Here is an 18442-nt window from a genome sequence, read left to right as displayed (position 1 = left end):
ATAGCTGTGAACAAATCAGACAAAAATCCCTGCCATCGTCGTACTTACATTCTAATGGAACTGTTTAAAGAACTGTTGAAAGCATGGTTATGATTTCTATTTTTTTTTTCCTTTGCTTGCTTCCAGTGGTGAATATTACAGCAATTTCCTTTGATCAAAGTACAAACACACTCCAGCTGGCTTAAATGAACACAATGATTCTATTTCTCCTTTTTAGACATACCTATGAAATACTTTAAAAGTTATCTACATATTCACATAGTTAAGAATATTAATAAATATTGAGCATTTTCTAGCCAACTATTCTACTAAAATCTTTTCCTGCATTATCCCATTTTATCCTCAAAACACTCCTGTGTCCCTAGATGATAGGTACTATTCTCATTATTATCATTCTATACATAAGAAAATGCAGCACAGGGAGATTAAGTAACTTTCTCAATGTTACAAGACAATTATTATGGAAAAACTGAATATTTATGCATGGCTGTCTGCTCTTTAAAATCTAAAAAAATTATTTTGTCACTAGAAAACTTTTCTAAAACAACTTGTTTATTTTCCATTTGTCTGACATTTAGAAATGAATTTTGACATTGCATCATCATTCATTCTTCCAAAATGACAGTTTATTTCTTTTTAGTTAAGGCAATTATTTGTATAACCCCAATAAATGAGACAACCCCATTTTGATGAGATTAGAAGTATTAAAATTATCTTGTAAATATTTCATTTTTCTCTGCTAGTGAAGGCTCACTTTTTATCTGATTCACCTTAAGATGTTGGCTTTTGGTATCAATGCCAGGAAAGTGCTGGAAAGCTTTTCACTGCATAAAACTAGGATCAAAATTGGCAGTTGAAGAAGAATCTATAAACTTTTTTTTTTTAGAAACAGATAAGCACTTTGCTTTTGCAGTGGCATTTCTTACATTTGTTCCTTCCTATCAAAGCCAGCCAAAATAGAACTCTTGAGAATTTTTATCTATTGCCTATTTCATAACTAATGGGAGCAGGAATTTGAGAAATAAAAGCAAGGGAAAGTTTTTCCACCAGTTGGTAGACCCTAATTACATTTCAGAAGTACCCAGAATTTAAAAATCCAAATTTTTTTAAATTAATGATTTCTTCTGTGCTTTCCAATTATCCATTATAACAGCTCATGTTAATCCAGAACTTAACTATGTTCCAGGCACAGTTTAACTGCTTTATGTAGTAACTCACTTAGTCCACATAATACTCTTGGTTCTATTGCTGTCAGCTTTCACAGATGAGGAAACTGAGGCCAAGAGGGTTTAAGAGATTTGTCCAAGATTAAGGAGTTGGTAAATCGCAGCAGCAGGGGAGTCACGCCTAGATGGTCTGGCTCAGAGTCTACACTCTTGACTACAACATCACGTTGACCCAGGATATGCTCTCTTTACTCCTCAGGAAGAGGCCTACAGGTCCAATCAGGGGGAATGTAAAGCAAGGTCACCTCTCTCCGTTTGCCCTAAGGAGTGTGCCCTAAGTGTCATAGTGTCGCAAGCAGTCCAGGAAAGTGCAGGAGTCACCCACAGGTTCAGGTTCATTTAAGGATAGGGTCAGAGTAGGATGGCCAACGTGATTCTAGGCACAGACCGAAGGAAAACACCTGGTCTGATCAGTGCCAACTGTTCACTACCAGCTGGGATGGCCGGGGCCTGGGATATGAGTAGGCAGGTTTCCTGGCTGGGATGAAGAGCCAAGAGCCCAAGAACTTGAGGTATAGCCAGAGCCTGGGGTGCCACAGATGTATGGGTAGGCAGCAGAGAAAGCAAAGATGGTAGGAGACTGCTAGAATGAACTTAAATGCTTTTAAAGTAAGTCAGGAGAACTGGGTTCCTCTTAAATACATTGATATGTCCTTGTACTATACTTTAGTGCCCTATCGCCCACTGTCTCCCCCATTCAGCAACAAATATTTATCTACTATGATCCAGGCACTGTCACTTCATCCTCGTTGTTCAGGCTCATAAAGCCAGAACCTTAGACAAGTTACTTAATGCCTCTATGCCTCATATTCTTGTCTACAAATGGGAATAATCCATTATGTCTAGCTTGTGTGTTCAGTGGATAGTGTCATATGGGGGAAACAAGTTATTACACTCCTAGAATAATGCCCAGCATGCATACTACATAACTGCTCTGCTGTTATTTTTGGTGTAAAGATCAATGAGGTAATGGTATGAAAATGCTCTTTCAATTGTGAAGGTCTCCAGAATGTAAAGAGTTATTATGATGAGATTCCATACCCAAGGTTAAACAGATATCTGAATGCATAGTAACATCTTGTGTCTGTCACCCTATGAGACTGGACCAGTCAAATGTCAGAAACTCAGCAGGAAGGTGGTCATGAACAAGTCGAGTCTGGGTCTCCTAAAGCGGCCTCATTCAGCTCTAATGACAATTTCCTGTCCTTATTAGTGGGCTTTCTGCACTAGGGGCAGAGGTAAGCCTTCCTCTCCTACTCTGGACAGGCCTGGACGGTGTGGTTCACAGTACTTAGATCTAACCATCAAGGAATCCAGACAATTGATAGCTGTGAAATATTTACACATAACATTAGCCAGAGAAGTCCTCAACACTAAGTCAGACTGCATTCAGCCTCCCAGCAAACCTATCTCAACTTCTACAGGCGCCACCAAAGGTTTTTTATATATTTAATACTAAGCAGAAACCCGTGAACATAACAACTTGGTTACTCCCAGCTAATGAAACACATGTGCATTAGAAGAAATTCTAACCAAATAAGAGAGCAAATCACCTCACACCTCACAGAATTCAAAGGGCATTTTTTAATGAACCATTGGAGAACGCCCTGAGTCCGATGCTTTTCCCTCCCCGCTTGAAACACTTATTTGAAAAGCCTATATTTTGACTGATGAGATCTGCCCTTGAACCAAATATATGAGAGATAGGTAGCATTACCGAACATGAGAAACAGAAGTAGACTTACTACTTGCCAAACAAAAGTCCATCTGTGAAAGGATGTCTATCAAGACGGGAAGCAAGTCCCAAGTAAGAAGAGATGAAGAAACACAACCTTCTACATCATCTCTGAGTAGTGGGCATGTTTTGCCAACAAGAAATAGAACTGTTTTCTTTACTGAAACTGCTGTTCCTTTAACGCCTGGGCATTGTCACACACAGCCACTTGCATTCACTCATTCATTTAACTAATATGTTTTCAGCTCCCACTATGTGCCAGGAACTCTTTATACATCTCAACATCTCAAACATAAGGCTAATGGAATGAGTAAATCCATGGTTTTGCAAAGAGAGAAATGCTATATTAGTAACTCATCCTGTTATACAACCAACTGAGGCACTTTGAAATAAGAAGGCTGAACACAAACATTGTTATACATTTTGTCACTGTTTCGGAATCACTGCTTCTGGTCTACAGGTCAGGTAAATAATATACTACATATTCTCAAAAAAATGTAAAGAATGAATAAAAGTCCTTCTTCGCTATTTGACTTGATCTTGCTGATAATCAAAGTAGGTTACTACCCAACTGATGTAAATTAAGATTAAATACCCAATCTCTCTCCAACCATCTAAAAAATCTCATTTCTTTAAAATCTAGCAATTATAGGTTCATTTGGGCTACCAAGATTCCTTTTTTAAGACACAGATATGGCTGGGCAAACTGCAGTCATTAGCAGTCCAAAGCATAGCCATTTTAATCAGATGACTTGCCTCTTAAATTTTACTTTGGGGGACTGTTGACCAACTGGAATATGGATTCTCTGTGGATCCAGGGGTTTGTCTGCAGTTTTAGAAGTGTATCAGGATCGTGGCTTAAGCCTAAACTGCATGCAGCCCAGATGCTGGCTTATTTGGACCCTCCTGGGAAGACACTAATTCTAGCGGAGAAGTTGACAAGCATGGTTCATGGATTAGAAGGGTGACTCGGACTACAGCTTGGTGCTGTTTCTCTGACTGTCCCCTCAGCCTCCTAGTGACATTCATGCCTCCTAGTGACATTCATGAGTTGATTACTATTAGAGGGTGAGAAAAAAACAAGATGAGGCTTTCCCGCTGGGCTCTCCATGGATTTCAGGAGCATGGGGTACTGGGGTGAACAGTCTCAACAGAGATGGGGCAGTGCCAGGGGCGTGGACAGACACATGGACTCTCTGTCCTGGGCACCTTTGACCTCAGCACAGATAGTTGCAGGCCAAGCATCAGCAGGGCCACCTTCAGCGGGCACAACAAAGCTTGCCTGCATTATTGGGATCTTTCTTCCAGAATTATTTGGGAATTTCCACACAACAACTGAGAATGGAGCAATAGCAAAATTTGATTTGTAACACTTGTTAATATGCAAGTGTGGCCTGCGAAACCTGGAATTTTTGAAGAGGAAAAAAACTCCCAATGCCCTTCTAAGCCCAAAAGCATATCTGAAGGGGCAAATTCTAAAATCTTCACCGTGTGGGGCTTCAGCTACTTCCTTTGTACAATGAGAATTTTCCCTGCTGCCACCTACTTGCTTTACAACTTGAAACCTAGATATTACATCATGAATACATTCATATTCTCAAGAAGAACTTAAAAAACCAACTTACATATATTAATGGTTTAGATTTTAATAAGGAGGGGAACATATTTTTGACCTTCAAACTCACTCATTTTTTTAAAAAGAAACGTTTTTTTCCCTTTTTCACTAATTATGATTTTAGCTTTAGTTTGTTATAGTAATTGGATGAGAGGGAGAAATTTAAAAACAGAATAAATAGGGAGTCCAATTTCTTCAAGATTAAAAAAAACACTTTAAACAAAGTTATTGCCCCTTTACCATGTTTACCTAAGAAGCAAGCATCCATGGTTCTCTTTGTTAAGGTAAAGTTTACAGGAAACAAAGATCCATTACCAGTAAATGGAAGTTAAATATTATTGTAAAAAAATTTTCTCTTAAATTCCCAGTAGAAATGTTCGTTAAAGATCAGCAGAATGTCAAGTTGGTAAGCACCTTAGTCTCATCTAAAGCAACTCGTTTATTTTATAAATGAGAAAAACAATGCCCAGAAAATTGTAACTTACAGACGTCTCAAGTCACAGAACGGCAGAAGCTGGAACCAGGTCTCACTCAGGTCAGGCTGGAACCAGGTCTGCTCAGTGCCAGCTCTCAAGGCACTTTCACTGTGACATACACACACACACACACACATACACACGCGTGCGCGCGCACCTAGAACATCACACGGCCATTGCTCACATTCTTTTCAAGAAGTAAATAAGATAACATGTGACTTAAATTAGGAATGAGACTTAAAAGTTAAATAGGACCATTTAATGGAAACACTGATGTCAACAAATTACATCCTTTGGCATTTTGCAAGGAGTGGAGCCTCTTAGGGAGTCTAGAGACTGAATTCAATTCCCTAAACCAAACATTCAACAAGGCAGTTGCACACTTAGGCTACCCTGAGTTACAACAGCACTGGATTAGAATTCTGTTTTGTTTTTTTCATTTCTGCCTTTTGACAAGTTTTGAGAAAAAAATAAAGTACCGTGTGATAGTAAATAAGGAAGAATGTCCATCAACCTGAAATAGTCATTTCTACCATAACACTTCTGCTGGCACATCACCCTAACCTTGTCCCGTATTAGCTTGTGCCTGGATTACACCTGAGACAATCAGGTCCTCTGGCCCTCTCCCCTCCTCCTCCCACGCTGCACCCCACTGCCAGGTTTATCTCCTTAAATCATTGTTTGTATTATATCACTCTGTATTCAAGACCTATGATGGTATGTGGTTAACCGTTTATTGATTTGTATCAAAATATTTTAATCTGGCTTTTTTGGCTCTTCATAATTTGTCTGCCTCTCATCAGTTCTACTTTCTGGCAGGCTGACTGCCTGTCTCTCTAGGAAATCAATCTCATTCCCATCACCAACCCTTTACTAAATGCTTTTGCCTCCTTTCGTCCCCCTCTCTCCCCTACTACTGATATTTCAAATCCTACCAAGTTTCAATCCTACCCACTCAGGTCCTCCATGCAATCTCCCCACTGCTCCATCCCTCCCTGTTGAGCTCTCCTTTCTCCGCTTTCATGACTTTTTCTCCTATTGTATCATATCTGTTAGTCCCGCATTCCCAACTTCAACATAACATCTTTTAGGGCAAGAACCATGTCTTAGGACTCTCTTGAGCCCTCCTCCCACCCCCATTCCCATATACTCTAGCATCTTGCTGACTGTAGCAGATTTTCAGTAAACACTTTGACAGTAGGACAGACCGGATAACATGGAGGAAGAGAATGCCAGCTTCATCCAAGTGATGCTGGCAAAAGCATAGTACTGTCTCTAGGCCTAACTCTCAGGCCCATCGCCCTTCTTCGGGCTCCACATCACTCCATCGCTAACTTGTTTCTGACCTCTTCCTCTGCAGGGTTTGTAAATCAGTCCTTTCTCTCTAAGCAGGATCTAAGTCTGATCCACTTCTGACCAAGGTCATGACACCTTGAAGGCACCTCTCTTACTCCAAGGACACAGCCAAATGGAGGTTTCCATTTAGATCCCACCTCTTTTCCTCCATAAGAGAAAGCCCGGCCCTTTCCAGGCTGGAAGGTAGTGTCTTCATCTCATAGACACTTCAGCTGTGGAGACGCTCCTCCTCCCACATTGATGCCCCAAGCCCAGATGTCCCTACCCCTCATCCCAGCTAGGACTACAAAATACTGCCAGTTTCCCTTCCCTCTGCCTGCACCCCGCACAAATGACCATGATGCAGAGGGGATGCCTTGCCGTAGTAGGATTTTCCCACTTAAGTATCTACCTGCTACCTTCCCATACTAGAGGGTGAGGGGAACCTTGCTTCCAGCAGTATAAACTTGCCCCAGCATTCTTAGTTCCAGCTCCTACCGCTTCTCCCACTCTTCCCTCACACCAGGTGACCGACCACACCCAGTAGTCCTTAACCTAACCCCCCAAGTTTCACCTTCGAAGTGAAGAAAAGTTTTCTCTCTGCAACTTCTCCTTAAAATAGGAAGTAATATATTCCAAGTAAAGCATCTATGTGTTTCATCAATAGCGCCCTCAGGAAAATATGTCATCTCCCTTTCCTTTTGTTTCCCTATCAGGAACAGGAGATCCAGGTCTCAAATGTTGAATCTTTTTTCCCTCCTCCTGGCTCCTCCCAACTTCGCCGGCAAGAAAGGGGTGGAATAATTCACTTTCGGGCCTTCCTCAGCTCTTGTCTCTCGGGGGTCGTCCCCTTCCTCTCTCTAGCACGCGCCCACGGTGCCCAGGCAAATTGCTCTCCACCCTGCTCCGCAACTCCCGGCGGCCTGCATCTCAAGCCAAGGAGTTCCCTTTCCTCTTCGTCCCAGGGGATGTCTTTGCGGTCTAGTCTCCCAGGCTCCCGCTTTGGTGGATTTTCAAAAATCGTCCACCTGCCACACCTCCTCGCTCGCGGGCACCGCGCCGCAACGCCCAAGAGCACCTGCGCCCCGGCCCTCCGCTCTGTGCCCGCCCACGGGATCCCTTCCGCCCTCGGACCGCCCCCTGCGCCCAGGGCCGCCGCAACAGGTGCAGCCCCAGGTGCCCAAGTGCTGGATCCTTAACCTCGTGCTACCCCAGTCGTCCAAGTTCTTCGACCCGGCCCTGCCAACCCCAGGGGCCCCTCGGGTCCAAATGCCAGCGCGGAAGGCTCGCCCTCCCTGCGACTCCACCCTAGACTTTCTTCCTGGGTCTCCAGCGCCCAGTGCGGCCACTTACCCAGGGCGAGGGCCAGGAGCAGTGGCAGGGAGCTGGCGCCGCTGCCCGGGGCGGCCCGGGCCATCAACCCCGCTGCCGGGCCCAGCAGCCCCGAGACGAGTCTCCCGCCTCCTCCTGCGCCCCCTTCCCGGGCCACGGGCGCCCGACGGGGTGCCTGGAAACGAATCCCGGAGCTAGCAGGAAGCGAAACTACTCCCCAGGCTGGCACCCGGCTACCGGGCGGGCGAACACTACCCCGGGCGGGCGGCCGACAGGCTACGCGAGTGTCGCCGGGAAGAGGGAGCCTCCTATTTATCCGCGCTCTTTCTGCACACACCCCATCGACGAGGCGCAGGACTTCGTCGTGGTGGCCTCCACGCCGTTCCCACCCAAGTTACCCCACACCCACACTCCGGGACACTTGCGGGCTGCCCTCGGGCCAGCTCACCCGCTCCCCCTGCTGGGTCGCACCTGACGGTTCATTTCCCTCCCCTTGGGGAGTCGAGGAGGTGGGGAGGGAGCGGAGAGAGAGCACGTGGAGGGGTCCGAGGTGCGGGGCCTCCGGGCCGCCGTGGAGCAAGCCGGCTCTAAACTCCCTCCCCGAGCCCACTGAGCGAGAACCGCAGACCCGGACTGCTCTGGAATTCCAGCTCCCCTTATTTCAGCCAATTGCTGGTGTCCTGGAGGGACCAGAGCCAACACTCACTGTGGTTAACCTCAGGCATTTGACAATTTCCAAGCTTCTCTTTTCTATATATAATTTGTTGAATATCTGGGAGTGTGGGCTCACCAAGAGCTACTTTAAGAATGTCACTTATATTTTGTATTTCTCCATTTACTTGTCTACCCATTGTATTTTCATTTATTTATTTAATTCATCAACTCTGTTGGATCTATAAGAATAAGGAGAATGCTTTTTGCCTGGGGCTTGCCAAGCACTATCTCTACCTCAACACGCCTCTTCTTTGAGGAGACGTGGAATCTGATGGTTCTGCACCAAGCATTTCCTGGAACACAAAGGCATCCTCACAGCGTTCAAAGACAGAAAGCAGGATCCAATTTTACCTTACATGATTAATATGTTTGTTTCCAAAATAACTAAAGGGTACAGCAGTTTTTGTACTGATCTATATTCCTCTTGCGTGATCAATATGTGTGATCATGCCTCCTCAGTACAGAAGTTGTATTTCTACAGCATCTGAAAGTCCAATAAACATTCATTTACATAAGAAATGCAGTTCAGATGTCTTCCCCTTCCTCCCCATTGTTTAAATTAAACAAATTATTATGTGCTTTTCTTCGACAAGTGACATTTCATTTCAAAACCAATTCACATTATTTTAGTGCGTCAGGCAACAAATATATCCAGAGGAATAAAAATCAGTTGGTAATTTCCAGAATCCCATTCTAGCACCCACATGACAGCTCATAAAGCATCTATGAGAAGACAGACATGAGATTTAGAGAATTCAAGGTTGTGAGATAGATGGTGACTGCACCCCAGATAAAAAGGGCAAGAGCACACGAAGCCAAGGGGATTTGACATCATCTCCCTCCTTTCCATCTCCATCCTTCCCTTTTCCTTTCTGATATTGTCTCCTTTCCTCAGGATCAGCGCCCTAGGTGAAGGCATCTTTCACTCTGAGACGGCACCCTAGCCAACAACTGTCCTGGTATCCTCAACAGAACATTACTATTTTATTTTCCTGCTCCATAAATATTAATAAAAAATAAAGCAAACCTAAGCAAAAAATACCAGATGTTTGTCGAATATTGTAAAGTGCCAAGATTTGATATAAATGTTCACCATTCATGCCATTCAAAGGGTAAATTAACTGTTTCAGGCCACTGGAGTATGAAATAGGGTACTTGAATATATTAAATAAGCCGGATAAATTAATAACCTTCCCTAAGGGCTTTATTTACAGCCAGAAGTAAAATAAGTACTCCAGAGAATATGTCTTCCAAATTTCCTGACACCGAAGGTTCAATCTCTTAAAGATCAAGCAACGTTCTCTTTCCTTTCTTTCTTCCTACCTTCCTTACTGCCTGCGTTCCTTCCTTCTTTCTCTCCCTTCTTCTCTTCCTCCTCCTTCTTTTTTCTCACTCTCAATTCATTCACTAAGGGGGAAAGTCAATCTGGGTTCCAACAACTAACTTTGGAAGAGTAGGAGGCAAGAATTGACTTTCATGAGGCCTCATTCGTGTAACTGAGGTGTGTCTCAATGCTTTAGATTATAAACTGAGCTGTTACTAAGAGATGAATGGGTCAAATCTATAACAGAGTCACAAGGTAGAATTTATATTCCCAGAATCCCCAAGCCAAGGATTGCTTGAATGGTGTCTTTCCTGTGCCAGCTTTAGGCTGATATAACCAGCCCTCCTGAACCTGGTATGAGGCTTAAGTGGATGCCTTTGGAGGCCTTTAAGCATCAATGTTTTCTCTTCTCACACAGAGCAGCCTCCAGCAGGGACACCCCTCCCTCTCCACTGGACAGGACAAAATAAGCTTGTGGTTATTTGTGGGGCACAACACCTAAACAGACACACATGTGGTGGTAGAAAGGAAAATTCTGGAATGTATCCATTCAAGGTCAGCATGTAACCTCCAAATTATGATTTTAAGGTATTCAGTAGCATAGGAAGATTTCCTAGTAGTCAGTAACATTATTTAATTCAATAAGAGTAGATGAATAAAAAGAAATATGAATGGTGAATATAATGTTTTTATAGTAATGATAAACATTATGCATTGTAGATTATTAAAAATTAGTAGTATATATAGAGGGTTTTCAAATGTTCTTAAAACTATTGAATTAGTCTCTATGGAAAACCAGTGAAAAATCAATGCTCAGAAGCTGTATTCAGGTGATTTTGCTTTACACCCTAGTTTTTCTGAGGAAAGGGGATTATTAGTGTCTTTTTTTTTCTTACATGTTTTATCATACCCTCTTCTTCAATCCTTCAGGTATCCATTTTTTATACATATGCCTCAATCTGTTTGACTTGCTATCTTTTTTCAATGGCAGCTTTATATTGATAGAAGTTTAGTAAATCTCAGATATAATCATCTATGTGATATCCTTCAGTTTCAGCTCTCTGTTATGACCTTTTCCTGTGACCATATTCATACGTACTTGATAAAGTTACTTCTGATTTTTTTAAAAATCTGGGCTTTTGTGCAGGCCCTAGTTGTGGACTAAGTAGGCAAGCACTTAAGTGGCATAATTTTAATGTTGTAATACGGCCAGGCCCTAGACATCCCTCCCTAACACACCTGGCACAGTGGCTTCATCCCTTCCTACATGGTCATAGTTTCCCATCAGTGTCGACACTCCTCCATGTGGGACCACAGAGTAGTATACTATGTACAATTGGTTCTGGAGTTTTTTTAGTCTGTTCAAATTTGACTTTGTCACTGAATGCCTGGATCACAAATTACTCATCTGTCTGAGCCTCGGTTTTCTCATCTATAAAATGTGATGGTAATGATTGGCACAGTTTTTATGATTCACAACGATATATATCTCTAAGGCAAAAATCTGGCATATTAGAAATTATTCAGTGTATTATGGTTATTATATTATTTTACAATCTATTTATAGGTTACATAAGGGAAAAGAGTAGGGACTAGCTTCCTTCATTAACCCTCTATTACTAATATTCCTAGTGGAGGGAAGGAAAGAGTACAGAACAAATCTCTGACGGGAGGGCTTCCCCGGTGGCGCATTAGTTAAGAATCCGCCTACCAATGCAGGCGACACGGGTTCGAGCCCTGGTCCAGGAAGATCCCACATGCCACGGAGCAACTAAGCCCATGCGCCACAGCTACTGAGCCTGCTCTCTAGAGCCCGCAAGCCACAACTACTGAGCCCTCGTGCCACAATTACTGAAGCCCACGCGCCTAGAGCCTGTGCTCCACGGCAAGAGAAGCCACCACAATGAGAAGCCTGCGCACCACAACGAAGAGTAGCCCCCGCTCGCCGCAACTAGAGAAAGCCCGCGCGCAGCAACGAAGACCTAACGCAGCCAAAAATCAATAAATAAAATAATAAATTTATTTTTTTAAAAATCTCTTATGGGAAAGTAACAGTGAGCCTAAAATACCATGAATTTGGGCACTGTCTGTGCCTCTGGCAATCCCTTAGACCCCTCTGACCTTCTTTCATCTGGTGGCTTCAAACTTATCCCAGGATTTGGTGCAACTGTAGCAATCATTGGAACAGAACATCAGAAAGAAGCAGAGTTGTTGGAAGAGGAGGTGGCAACACCTCTGAGGGAATCTCAGGTCCTGAGGGCAGACCTTAGGAAGCATAGTAGAAAGCATTAGGGGTGAAAAAAGGAAGGGGGATAGAGAAATAGAAGTAATGTTATTACGGGAAAACTTGCAAACAACTTGCCAGAGAGAGAACATTCTCCTAACCCATACAATGGCAAAACTGTCACCCGCGCAATTTTTTTTCTGCTCTTGTCCCTGTATTCTAGTTCATCAAACGTACTGAATACCTACCTTGCACCGTGCATTGTATTAGGAGGTGCTGGTATTACCCAAATGAACACATCTGAGATGAGAACATTTTGCCTGTAGCATCTTTCACCTCACTGTGGACACACTTATTGTGGACAAAGTGAGTGTTCCTGTCCCCTCCCCACTCTCCCATAAGTCCCCCTCACAGGTAGGGGAGGAATTTTTTCAGTTAAGTTTACATGAGTTCCTCAATCCACTGCCAGAATAATAGTAACAATGAACACTTATTGATGCTTATTGGGTAGCAGGCACCGTTCTTGGCACTTACGTACACTAACTTTTTAAATGCTCACCAAATATAATGTGGATTATGTATCATTGTTATTCTCATTTCACAATGAGGACATTGAAACACAGAAGGAAGTTTAAAAAGTTGCCCAAAGTCACGTAGCTGATATATGGCGGAGCTATGCTGTGTATGCTCAAGTTCTGAATTCTGGGCACACTCTTCAAATCCAATGACCTAGTAGTAAATCGTTGCCATTGACTTTGTGCAGCTCAAATAGTCATAGCGAGTGTAGTCAATCCTCTAGCCACCTGCTGGAAGTCTCATTTGGGAACAACAGTGCATCTAATGAGTTCTTCACTTGACTTCCTGAAAAATTGCTTCTCTTCAAAATATAGAGGAAGAGATGAGGGGATTGCTGCATTGGACTGTAATTCTAACTCACAAGGTGAGATTGGCTGTAAAGTTAAAAACAAAATAAAACATAGGAGATAAATGACTATGCAACCCTAGAATTAGTTCTGGCCACGTAGGGGGAAGACTGGAATCAGCTACGCGGCATCAGCTGAAAGAAGGCTTCACAGAGAAAAACAGACATGCTAAGAGGGCTTGAGAAGCTAAAAAGAGTGAATTTTCAACAGAGTTTAAAACTCTCAAAAAAAACGTGATTCCTATTATGTAATTATTAACAATTTTAGTTAAAAACTATCTAAAATCTGGAGAGGAAGTCACATCTTCATGTGCAGACAAGAGTGACTATCACAGACCTGTGAAAAAAGCCTCTGAAGAGGTTGAGATGTCCGAAAATGACTTGGGACCACAGAGCTCTAATTATGTTCATAATGAAAATATCAAAATGGGACATGGCCAATTGCTCTGTGCCAATGGTGCAACAAACATGAATCACACGCACACATACACACGTTTTTTTCACTTTTATTGTGATTTAATTTTTTTCTTCCAAGCAGAACAAAAGAGAAAAAAAGAGCATCTGAGGAGGTATCAAAACCCAAGATGAGTGCAGAATTTCCTTGTTTTTTAAGGCTGACCAGTATTTCTTTGTATATACACACCACATCCTCTTTATCCATTCATTTGTCTATGGATATTTAGGTTGTTCCCATATCTTGGCTATTGTGAATAGTTACACAGTAGGAGTGCTAATATCTCTTCAAGATCCTGATTTCAATTCTTTGGCATACATACCTAGAAGCGGAATTGCTGGATCATATGGTAGTTCCATTTTTAACTTTTTGCAGAAACTTTGTACTGTTTCCCATAGTGGCAGCACCATTTTACATTCCCATCTCCAGTGTGCAGGGGTTCTAATTTCTCCTCATCCTCACTAACAACTGTTGTCTTTGTTTTATAATAACCATCTAGCGAGTGAATTCTGCAATATGTGACAACATGGATGAATCTTGAGGACATTATAATAAATGAAATAAGCCAGTCCCAGAAAGAAAAATATTGCATGATTCCATTTATATGGGATATCTAAAATAGTCAGATTCATAGACTCAAAGAGTGGAGCAGTGGTTTCCAGAGGCTGGGCAGACAGAGAAAAGAGAAATTACTAATCAACTGGCATAAAGTTTCAGTTAAGCAAGATGAATAAGCTCTAAAGATCTGCTGTCCATTGCACCCATAGTCAACAATAATGTCATGGACACTAACAATTTTGTTAGGAGGGTAGATCTCACGTGTTTTATTCTTACCACAATAAAACAAAATGTAAAAATAAAAAAACCCAAGAAGAATGTAGACATCTTACGAGAGTTTGCAAATCCTTTGATGAATTCAAGTGTTTTGATTCATGTGAGTTATATTCCAAGATACTGGGGAGGAGGTGGAGCTACTAGTAATCTATGTGATATCAACCCCAAAAGACTGAAGATAAGGAAATATATTTTTAGTGTTCCCCAAAGGGAAGAACGTATAGCTCCTAAATGATAAGTTGCTAAATTTAACCAGACTGGTAAGGGTTCTTGCCTCTGTTTCACAAATAACAGTTCTTTCTGGGTTGTTTAGCCTTAAGCAGAGAGGACAGGGGCAAGGAGCGGGGGAAGGAAGGTGACTTGCATGATAGATTTCTTCAAATATTTGAAGAGTTGTCACATGGAAAATTAATTATATTCATACCGCTCAGTCCCAGTGGTTGCAACAAGGACCTAAGGGTTAGAGGCAGATGCATTTGGATTCAATATCTGTCTAAAATTCTAATGAGAGGATAGATTCCCTGGGGAAATAATACATTCCCTGGCACTGGAAATGCACATGCTATGTACTGTAAAGGCAATTCCAATAATTTCATCTCATTCCTAACCTGGAGATGCTGAGATTCCAAGGCTAGATGACTTTAAACAGCCTTTTTCAACCGTAAAATGCTAATACAACACTGCAAGTTTTCTTCCTTCAATACTGTTTTAAAGTAACCAGAAGATCACTGAGAAACCATTTCTGCTCAAATCTGCCATGAAACTAGACATTTAAAAAATAATTTTGAAAACTAATGAACATACAAATGGCTAAGAATTCTCCATATTCTAAACTATCTTCAAATTGCAACTTAATTTAAAATTTAATTTACAACCAGTACTTTTAGTTTATGGTCCATAATATTTATGTGCTCACCGGCTCCCATAGAAATGAAAAATAAGTAATAAAATGTACTTATTACAAATCATGGTCTATTGGTCTCACAAATGATACAGTTTAACCATTTCTGCATTTTTAGTCTATCAACAAGATTATGTCAATTATCAAATCATTTAAATGTGAGTTGCATAAGGTTAAATTTTGACACAGCTCAAATCACAAACTTTAAGCTATCTAGATTATATTTTTTAATGTATTCCTGAGAGCACAAAATGGAGATTTAACTTAGGGGTATGGACATAAATTGCATTTAAACAGAGTAAATATTCCCATGAACAAAGAAATTCCCATGAACAAAGTTAAAAAGAAGGATTCTTTTTAACTACAGTTGATGCCCCAAAAGATGAAGGCTGAGACTTGCAATGTAGTCTAGACTGAAAAGCTGTTATTGAGACTTCCAGCTGTGATGACAAATGACGTTTGTAAATCTTAATGACTTCTAACTGCTGTATCCCTTTCTTTGGGCAAACTGTCAAAATGGTAAATTCAACAGAAAAAATCCCTAGAGTGAGTAAATAACCTTAACCTTCTCCCTTTAAATGTTCGTAATTTGAGATTTTAGTTTTTCATGATGTTCTTTTCATTTGTACTTTCTTCATCCTTAAAAAACCTTGGAAGCATCCATTCTTATGGCTATCTCTTATTGTCTTTGTTTTACAAATAAGGCAAAAAGAAGTTTTATAACACAAGCCTCAGAATTAGAACTAGAATCAAGGACTTTTACAACTGAATCCAATACATAATCTGGCACACTATATCCTTCTGCTACCCTAGTGCGGACAACTTCATTAATAAAACCCATTTCAGGTCATTCCAGACTTGCAAGTTGTCATTGCCTGTCATCCCACAGGTAAGATCGAAATTATGCCCCTCCTTTAGAAATTTACTTAGCAGAAGATGGTGTGGTAAAGAAATTAAAACATTTATTATACAAACCTTCCCTCAACCCTCTCAATTTTTATATTTCCACCATCTCTCTCCGTTTAAGGATATATTTACACTGCAGTTATTTTCAGCTATCTCCTTTATTATCATCTGAAATACTTTTCCCCATGAATCAAAATGATAGCTCTGCAAACAATCAGTGTCTCTCATTGCTTTACAAAGAAAATGTTTCCAAAAGCACGTCTACCCAGAGAAGAGATGCAAGCCGCCTGCACCATCTTAATGGCCACTTATGCAATGCCCTGCTCAGAAAGAAGGAAATAAAATAACTAAAGATGGAAAATACTATCTTTTCCCTGCCACTTCACCACCTGCTTTCCTGCTTCATTTCCAATGCTATTGCATTAACTCAGACTCTTATCATCTGGTACCTGGAATGATCTTCTGATTTCCCCAACTCCAATATTATTTCTCTGCTTCAGTTCCCTCATATGTAAAGTGGAGAATAATAATGAGTCTTCTTTCACTGGATGGTTGTGGAAAATAAATGAGTGGATACATAGAAAATGTTCAGACTAGTATCTGGCACATAGTAAGCACTGAATAAACGTTAAGTAAAATTTTACCCTTTACACTGCAAGACTGGTAATTCCACAATGAAAATCGGAATATATCCAGAATCTACCCTTTCTTACCTCTTCCACTGCTACCATCTTAGTGCAAACCACCATCAGTTCTTGCCTAGATTATTATAAGAGCCTCCTTACCGGCCTTTCTGCTTCTGCTCTGGACTCTCTGTGCTTAGCTCAGTAGCTGAAAAATCCTTTTGATTTTTTTTTTTTTTTTTTTACATCTTTATTAGAGTATAATTGTTTTACAATGGTGTGTCAGTTTCTGCTTTATAACAAAATGAATCAGTTATACATATACATATGTCCCCGTATCTCTTCCCTCTTGCATCTCCCCCCCTCCCACCCTCCCTATCCCACCCCTCTAGGTGGTCACAAAACACCGAGCTGATCTCCCTGTGCTATGTGGCTGCTTCCCACTAGCTATCTATTTTAGTTTTGGTAATGTATATACGTCCATACCACTCTCTCACTTTGTCCCAGCTTCCCCTTCCCCCTCCACGAATCCTCAAGTCCATTCTCTAGTAGGTCTGCATCTTTATTCCCATCTTGCCCATAGGTTCTTCTGACCATTTTCTTTCTTTTTTTTTTTAAAATTCCATATACATGTGTTAGCCTATGGTATTTGTTTTTCTCTTTCTGACTTACTTCACTCTGTATGACAGTCTCTAGGTCCATCCACCTCACTACAAATAACTCAGTTTCGTTCCTTTTTATGGATGAGTAATATTCCATTGTATATATGTGCCACATCTTCTTTATCCATGCATCTGTTGATGGACACTTAGGTTGCTTCCATGTCCTGGCTATTGTAAATAGAGCTGCAATGAACATTTTTGTACAAGACTCTTTTAGAATTATGGTTTTCTCAGGGTATATGCCCAGTAGTGGGATTGCTGGGTCATATGGTGGTTCTATTTTTAGTTTTTTAAGGAACCTCCATACTGTTCTCCATAGTGGCTGTATCAACTTACATTCCCACCAACAGTGCAAGAGGGTTCCCTTTTCTCCACACCCTCGCCATCACTTACTGTTTGTAGATTTTTTGATGATGGCCATTCTGACCGGTGTGAGATGATATCTCATTGTAGTTTTGATTTGCATTTCTCTAATAATTAATGATGTTGAGCATTCTTTCATGTGTTTGTTGGCAATCTGTATATCTTCTTTGGAGAAATGTCTGTTCAGGTCTTCTGCCCATATTTGGATTGGGTTGTTTTTTTGATATTGAGCTGCATCAGTTGCTTGTATGTTTTGGAGATTAATCCTTTGTCAGTTGCTTCATTTGCAAATATTTTCTCCCATTCTGAGGGTTGTCTTTTCGTCTGGTTTATGGTTTCCTTTGCTGTGTGAAAGTTTTAAGTTTCATTGGGTCTCATTTGTTTATCTTTTGTTTTTATTTCCATTTCTCTAGGAGGTGGGTTAAAAAGGATCTTGCTGCGATTTATGTCATAGAGTGTTCTGCCTATGTTTTCCTCTAAGAGTTTGATGGTGTCTGGCCTTACATTTAGGTCTTTAATCCATTATGAGTTTATTTTTGTGTATGGTCTTAGGGAGTGTTCTAATTTCATTCTTTTACATGTAGCTGTTCAGATTTCCCAACACCACTTATTGAAGAGGCTGTCTTTTCTCCACTGTATATTCTTGCCTCCTTTATCAAAGATAAGGTGACCATATGTGCATGGGTTTATCTCTGGGCTTTCTATCCTGTTCCATTGATCTATATTTCTGTTTCTGTGCCAGTACCATACTGTCTTGATTACTGTAGCTTTGTAGTATAGTCTGAAGTCAGGGAGC

At 41.2% G+C, this 18442-nt stretch overlaps 1 protein-coding gene across 1 annotated transcript in view; it reads right to left on the bottom strand.

Annotated features, from left to right (window-relative positions):
* The window catches only part of BTC (betacellulin), a 35935-nt gene extending 18940 nt beyond the window's left edge, over window positions 1-16995 (bottom strand). Inside the window, exon 1 of the mRNA XM_082464020.1 lies at window positions 7741-16995. Coding sequence (XP_082320146.1) covers window positions 7741-7804 — 64 coding nt within the window. The 5' untranslated portion in view covers window positions 7805-16995. The remainder of the gene's footprint in view (window positions 1-7740) is intronic.
* Between the last annotated feature and the right edge of the window lie 1447 nt (window positions 16996-18442).

The sequence above is a fragment of the Balaenoptera physalus genome, assembly GCF_965194825.1.
Source record: "Balaenoptera physalus genome assembly, chromosome: 5".
NCBI classification, from domain to species: domain Eukaryota; kingdom Metazoa; phylum Chordata; class Mammalia; order Artiodactyla; family Balaenopteridae; genus Balaenoptera; species Balaenoptera physalus.
The sequence above is the reverse complement of the archived record's forward strand: the minus strand, read 5'-3'. Positions and strand labels throughout refer to the sequence as shown.